At 39.3% G+C, this 7725-nt stretch overlaps 1 protein-coding gene across 1 annotated transcript; it reads left to right on the forward strand.

Moving 5' to 3' along the window:
• Positions 1-4229: 4229 nt before the first annotated feature.
• On the forward strand, positions 4230-7357 carry LOC105856887 (RNA binding protein fox-1 homolog 2-like). The gene has a single exon (XM_012738848.3). The coding sequence runs from the start codon at positions 4382-4384 to the stop codon at positions 5513-5515; it is 1134 nt and encodes a 377-aa protein (XP_012594302.2). The 5' UTR covers positions 4230-4381; the 3' UTR covers positions 5516-7357.
• The last annotated feature ends 368 nt before the right edge of the window (positions 7358-7725 follow it).

Here is a 7725-nt window from a genome sequence, read left to right on the forward strand (position 1 = left end):
CTTTCTCGTGGCATTGTCCTTGGAGGGGAGCCCTGCACAAAATGACCAACTTCCAGGATCATGCAAGTTCTCCCTACTAATCCATGTTGCCACTGTGCCTGGGCATGTGGGGTTGGAAATGCTTCCCAGAAAATTGGTCTCATTCTGGTCTCTGAGGGCTCACAAAAGGGAGAGAGGGAGCCCCCCTTACCCTTCCAATGGGCGCAAAGCCTCCCTAGGTTCGATCTACATCTGTGTTTTTTCTTTTATCTTCCTTCTCTGCTTCACAATTTTCTTCTGTGAAGTCCCCGGCAGACTCCAGAACCTCTCTCTATGATCTACACCTTATGTTTCTTTTCTCGTGTTGCTATGAGTATTCTTTGTGTTTGATTTTTCTTAATTTTATTATGATATGCCTTGATAAATTACTCTTTGGGTTGAATTTGATTGGTTTCCTCTGAGTTTTCTGTACCTGGATGCTGTTATCTGTCTCCATATTTGGGAAATTCTCAGTCTTATCTACATCTTTTCTCCCCTTTCCTTTATCTGAAATCCATTCTTCCCTCTGGATGGTCCAGCAAGCTATCTCTAGCTGGCCATTTTCCTCCTCCATCCCTATTTCATTTAGTTCTGCTCTGATCTTTATTATTTACTTTCTTTTATTAATGCTAATTTTGGATTTGATTTGTTCTTGCTTTTCTAGTTCCTTGAGGTTTATTGTTAGGTTGTTTATTTGAAATCTTTCTACCTTTTTATATAGGCATTTATTGCTGTAAACTTCCCTCTTAGTACTGCTTTTGATCTGTCACATAAGATTTGGTATGTTGCGTTTCCATTTTCATTTGTTTTATGGCATTTTTTTTTGATTTCTTAATTTCTTCATTTACCCATTGGCTGTTCAGGATCATATTGTTTAATTTCTATGTATTTGTATAATTTCCAATGTTCTTCCTGCTTTATTTCTAGTTTTATTCCATTGTGTTCTGAGATGATACTTTTCATGATTTTGATTTTTAACAATTTGTGGAAACTTGTTTTGTGGCCTAATATATGGTCTATCCTGGAGAATGTTCCATGTACTTATGAGAAGAATGTGTATTCTGCAGCTGTTGGATGAAATGCTCTATAATTGTCAATTAGGTACATTTGGTCTGAAGTGAAGTTTAAATTCAATAATTTTTTGTCTGTATGATCTGTCTAAGGCACTTTGAATTTAGCATCTCACTCTCTCCTGCCCTGCAGGGTTTTCTGCTGAGAAAGCCACTGAAAGCCTTATTAAGGCTATGTTGAATGTGTTATGTTTCTTTTCTCTTGTTGCTATGAGTATTCTTTCTTTGTCTTTGATTTTTATTAATTTTATTATGATATATCTTGATAAATTACTCTTTGGGTTGAATTTGATTGATTTCTTCTGAGTTTCCTGTACCTGGATGCTGTTATCTTTCTCCAGATTTGGAAATTTTCAGTCTTTATTCCCTTACATATAACTTCTAGGTTTTTCTCTCTCATCTTCTTGACAAGTTCCAGTTATGCAGAGGTTACTTTGCTTCATGGTGTTTCATAATTCTTGTGGGCATTCTTCACTCTTTTTTATTCTTTCTTATTTTTAGTCATCTGATTTGGTAATTTCATATGTTCTGTCTTCAAGCTCACTATTTCTTCTCTTTGATCAATCTTCCATGGAAGCTTTCTGATGAGTTTTTCAGTTTAGTTATTTTATTATTTATTTCTAGGATTTTTATTTGTTTTTTGGTCAAATTTTTATATTTCTTTTTCAAATTTCTCATTTTGTTCCTGGATTCTTTTCCAAATTTCATTTAGTTTCCTACCGGTATTTTCTTATCATTCCCTGAACTTCTTTAACAAGATTATTCCTAATTTTGTCAGTCATTTCATAGATCTTCAATTCTCTTGGGTCCATTGCTGGAAATTTGTTGCTTTCTTTTGGTGGTGTAATATTTTCCTGAGTTTTCACTTTGCATCTTTACATTGATGCTTGTGCATTTGAGGAGACTGCTACCTTTTCCAGTTTTTGTAGGTTTTGTTCGGTGGTGTTAGGCCTTTACTTCTTAGTATTAGAACTTAAATGCTGGCCTGTTATTGCTTCCTGCTTGGTCACAGCTTCTCCCAATTCCGTGGGCCCAGGGGGTTTCTCTGCTTCTTCCCCATGTTTTGGTGTATTCTGGTGGTATTTTTGTCTTTGGCTAGTTTCTGGTTATATTTTTGTGGTGATGTCAAGGGATTTTCTATTCCACCATCTTGCTGACATCCTACAGTTCCAGGGCTATAATTTAAACTTTTACTCCCTGACTACTGGGTCTGAGTTTACTCCTTGCCTTCCCTCTTGTCAAGGACTAAGGGAGATGCTTTCAAATTGGGGGCAGGACATAAACCATTCTTTTTATTGTATTTTTCTCAATTTTTATTTGCCTTTTAAGTTTCTTAATATTTCTATGTATATTAGTTCCCCTTTCATGTAGAAAGTTTCTTAATGTTTTCCTTTGTAATTTCTTCTGTTGTCCTTAAATTAAAAAAAAATTACCATATACAGATAAGACCATTAGAGTATATATTTTCTTCTAATGATTAGTATACATTTTTACCATGTACACCTTTATTTGACTGGAGTTATATTGGCACGTGGTATGAGGTATCTCAGTTGGCTTTTTTTTTAACAGCTAAATTCTAGCACCATTTGCTGAGTAATCCTTTTCCTCACCCTTAGTATTTATCAGTGCCTTCTGTAGAACTTTTTGGAAGGTAGAATATCTGGGAGAGAGATTTGAGTTCAAGACCATTCTTTTCAAATGGAGAGACTGAGGCACAAAACAGCTAATTTGTTTTCCCAAGGTCATAATAGTTAATGGAGAAGACAGTACTAAAACCAAGATTTCTGATCTCTAATATGAAGCTGTGATATGTCTGCTTCTTGTCTATCCCATTGCTGGGACACATTACAGCAGGAGGTTAACTAACTAGCTACTGACAAAGTAAATGGACATGACCTAGGGTCTCTAAAAGGTATAGACTGGTCTCCACAAGACCCTTGTTGAAATGTACACATGGCTTCAGAGGGTCGCTGTAAGTAAAAGCTGACCTTTGGGGTGGAGGAAGAAATGTGATATTGCCTCTGGCCAGAGAACAGACCTAGGGGATTTGATGGAGTTCCTGTGGTACAAAGGTACCTAATAAGGAACCCCCATTTCCTACTGTATGCTTATTACTAGGGCTAACCATACTCTTTTTAACATAAACAAATACTCCCAAGTAAATTTTTTTAAAAAAATACAAAAACAGAGCATTCCTTATTTCTTTACCTCCTTTCTGTCTCTGTCCATCCATTATTTTTTGTTTTGAATAGATTATAGATCAAAAACTAAAAGTTTGGGACAAATGTACCCAATTCATAACTGCTATATGTATTGATGAGAGATATAACTAATAATTAAAAATATGAAATGAGATAAGACACAGAAGGGAAAAATAGGATATGTGCATGGATTTTTACATAGGCATATGAGGGTCCAAGGTTATTATTAATAAACTATTTCTTAGAGCAATTTTAGGTTTACAGCAAAATTGAGCAGAAAGTACAGAGTTCCCATATACTCCCTGCTCCTGCACACCCACAGACTTCCTAATTATTAATGTCCTGCACCAGCGTGGTACATTTGTTACAACTGATGAACCTACATTGATACATTGTTATCATTCAAAGACCATAGTTTTATACTGGGGTTCACTCTTGGTGTTTCACATTCTCTAGGCTTTGACACATGTATAATAATATGTATCAACCATTATGGTATCATAGAGTATAGTTTCACTGATCTAAAAATGCTCTGTGCTCTGCCTACTTCTCTCTCCTACCCTCCTAAACCCTGGCAACCATTGATCTTTTTACTGTCTTCATAGTTTTAAAGTTTTTTTGTCTTTTCCAGAACGTTATGTAGTTGAAACCATACAGTATGTAGTCTTTTCAGATTGGCTTCTTTCACTTAGTAATATGCATTTAAAGTTCCTCCATGTCTTTTCATAGCTTCAGCTTATAGCTCATTTCTTTTAGTACTGAATAATATTCCATTATCTGGATGTATCACAGTTTATGCATTCACCTACTGAAGAACACCTTTGTCCCTTCCAAGTTTTTGCAATTTTAAATAAAGCTCCTATATATATATCTGTATTCAGGTTTTTGTGTGGACATGAGTTTTCAACTCATTTGGGTTAATATCAAGGAGCAAAGATTAGAAAGAAAAAGGAAGGAAACTGGTATAAAGGAAGATCAATTACCCACCCTTAAATAGCTAGATTGGGGGAGGAGGGGGGTGGAAAAGAAAGCTGTGGAGGTGTGCCCCAGCACCGCTGTTTTGAAGGGTTTATCTTCTACTCTGTTTGGTTTATGGAGAAAAAGAAAATGGTAACTCAGGGTAACCAGGAGCCAACAACAACTCCTGACGCAATGGTTCAGCCTTTTACTACCATCCCATTTCCACCACCTCCACAGAATGGAATTCCTACAGAATATGGAGTGCCACACACTCAGGACTATGCTGGCCAGACCAGTGAGCATAACCTGACACTCTATGGAAGTACACAAGCCCACGGAGAGCAGAGTAGCAACTCACCTAGCACACAAAACGGATCTCTTACGACAGAAGGTGGAGCACAGACAGATGGCCAGCAGTCACAGACACAAAGTAGTGAAAATTCAGAGAGTAAATCTACCCCGAAACGGCTGCATGTCTCTAATATTCCTTTCCGCTTCTGGGACCCTGACCTCCGGCAGATGTTTGGGCAGTTTGGCAAAATCCTAGATGTAGAAATAATCTTTAATGAACGTGGCTCTAAGGGATTCGGGTTCGTAACTTTCGAGAATAGTGCTGATGCAGACAGGGCCAGGGAGAAATTACACGGCACCGTGGTAGAGGGCCGTAAAATCGAGGTGAATAATGCTACAGCACGAGTAATGACCAATAAGAAGATGGTCACACCATATGCAAATGGCTGGAAATTAAGCCCAGTAGTTGGAGCTGTATATGGTCCTGAATTATATGCAGCATCCAGCTTTCAAGCAGATGTGTCCCTAGGCAATGATGCGGCAGTACCCTTATCAGGAAGAGGGGGTATCAACACTTACATTCCTCTAATCATTCCTGGCTTCCCTTACCCAACTGCAGCCACCACAGCGGCCGCTTTCAGAGGAGCCCATCTGAGGGGCAGAGGGCGAACAGTATATGGTGCAGTCCGAGCAGTACCTCCAACAGCCATCCCCGCCTATCCAGGTGTGGTTTACCAGGACGGATTTTACGGTGCTGACCTCTATGGTGGATATGCAGCCTACAGATACACACAGCCTGCTACTGCAACCGCAGCCACCGCTGCTGCAGCCGCTGCAGCCGCTTACAGCGACGACGGTTACGGCAGGGTGTACACAGCTGACCCCTACCATGCCCTTGCCCCTGCCGCTAGCTATGGAGTTGGCGCTGTGGCGAGTTTATACCGAGGTGGCTACAGCCAATTTGCCCCCTACTGAAGTGACGTGAGACCCCTGCAAATGGGACAGCCCCCCAGTTCACGAGGCCTGGCTATTGCAATATTTACTAGTAGAGGAACTCTATAGCAAGATGAAGAGGAAAAACAAACAAACAAACAAAAAAACACAAAAAAAGAGAGAATACTTTTTTATACCTCACTATGTTCTTTGAATATGTATTTTTCCTTTAAATTTCTGCCTTTAATTCTTTTGTTCCAAAGATTGTGCATTTTTTTCTTTTTTTTTCTTTTTTTTTTAACTGTGGTAAAAAAAAAAAATAATAATGCATTTCCATGTCTGTATGTCCGTGCTTAGCTTATTCTATCACGGAAGAGGCAGTTAAGGAGGAAGGAGAGACATTAGGAGCTGATAAGTGCATCTGATCAGAAATCAGCAGACAGAATTACCAAAGTGTATCTGGTGCTGAATTGCTGGGGGACAAGCAGAAGTGGAAGAGATCTTCCTGCAGCAGGATATTCTTCTAGTCTTCTGAGTTTCTGGTCTTTGGCAGGCAATTCTGATTGGCTGTGGCTGGAATCCACATGCTGATTGATAGGAATTTGTGCTTGTAAAGCAGGAGAATTAAAAAGACAGTTTCCTCTCTTCTTCCCTCCTGTCTTTTCCATTCTTTTTACAATCATCTTAAATGCACAGCCTGAGACAGTTGGCATAGTTTTTGGAATTATAATATTGATATTTCCAAATATGCTCTCAGACTGTGGATAATAAACACCTCATTAGGAAACTGATCTCAGAATGAACTCTGGAGTATGAAAAAGACCATTTCTTTTCTTTCCTGTAATCCTAGCATTCCTATTGGACTTCTTCCCCTTTAATTGAACCTCAGCTTAGTTCATCTATTATTTTATTAACACCCTGTTCCCATGTCCTCAAGATTAAGGAATTTAGGACCCAGGGACAGAAGAATAAGCCAGTGGCCAGATTTCCACCTCAGGTATCTGGACACAGCTTGAGGATTAGAAGTACAAATTGCTGACAGCCATTAAAGAGAGTAAGGAAGAGAAAAGAAATATTAGAAGATCTGATATTCCTTATCTTTTTCTTGCATCAGAAAGTACAAACAAAGTTTAAAAAATATAATAAAGAATCTGTTGGGGAAAGATAAAACACCAGGTCCTAGGTCAGCTATCCCTGGAAGTTTTGGTGATTAGGACATGTAAGGGCAGGCAGAGGCACTTTGTACTCGCTCCAAAGCCATAGGAATTTTCATCTTCCAGAGCCTTTATGAGTCACTTCTCTATCCACAGTCTTGGGCCCTTGTGGCCATTCCACCCAACTTCTCGTTATCCTCCAGAGACACCCAGCTGAGCACCTGGACCACTTGGTATACATTAACACTACAGGACATGAAATACGGAGCCCCCGCGGTTGCTCCCCTCCCATATTGGAAGGAGGGTCTGAAATGGCAAGGATCTTAATAATATATTGCCAGAAGGAGTCATGCAGTGGCCACAGCAGTCAGTCACTGCTATTGCTATCTGGCTTTAATTTTATATGTTATCAAAGTAGGGGAGAAAGTATTTCTCTTCTAGCTGTTAGATATAACTGATAAAAGCAAGTGTCCTACAGCATTTCCAAAATGAAGGCATTAGGATATAGGAAAGCACGGTCTTTTTGGCTCCCTGGTCTGTTCACATTGGTACTAGGGTGACCTTTCACCCAAGGGATAGCTGCTAAAGGGAGTAATTCAGAGACATGGAGCTTCTGGTTTGTTATGGCTTTGTTTTTGGTTTGTTTTTTTTAACTCCTGCCTCCACACATGTTCTTGACTGGTAACTGATTCATGTCCCTGAATTAAAATGACTGACATATGATAGCATCAAGCATTCTTTGTAAGCAGAGTGATATATCTGGGAGGGCACTGGCCTGTCATATATAATACATATCTTCTCCCCCTTCAGAATACTTTCCCCTAATAACTGGGGGAGAGGCTATGCCTGAAACCAGGGGAGATGTCAAGGAAGCTAGAGGCCTCGATGCAATTATGATTAATTCTGGGGAGGAATATGTAGAATAAGAGGACACAAAACTGCCCAGTCCACTGGCCATTTTTTAAGCCCCCCCCAAGCCAAAGTATGTTTTGTTGCTGTTAAGACAATTTTCGTTGTATGTATATAAATATTTTAGTTAGAGGAGGGGGGAGTGGGATGTAGGGCTTTCACAGTTCTAGGGAATGGGGGCAGGAAAGA

Source organism: Microcebus murinus, chromosome X (genome assembly GCF_040939455.1).
Source record: "Microcebus murinus isolate Inina chromosome X, M.murinus_Inina_mat1.0, whole genome shotgun sequence".
NCBI classification, from domain to species: domain Eukaryota; kingdom Metazoa; phylum Chordata; class Mammalia; order Primates; family Cheirogaleidae; genus Microcebus; species Microcebus murinus.

Coding starts and splice junctions, on each gene's coding strand:
- LOC105856887 (XM_012738848.3), top strand. CDS start 4,382: ATGGAGAAAAAGAAAATGGTAACTCAGGGTAACCAGGAGCCAACAACA.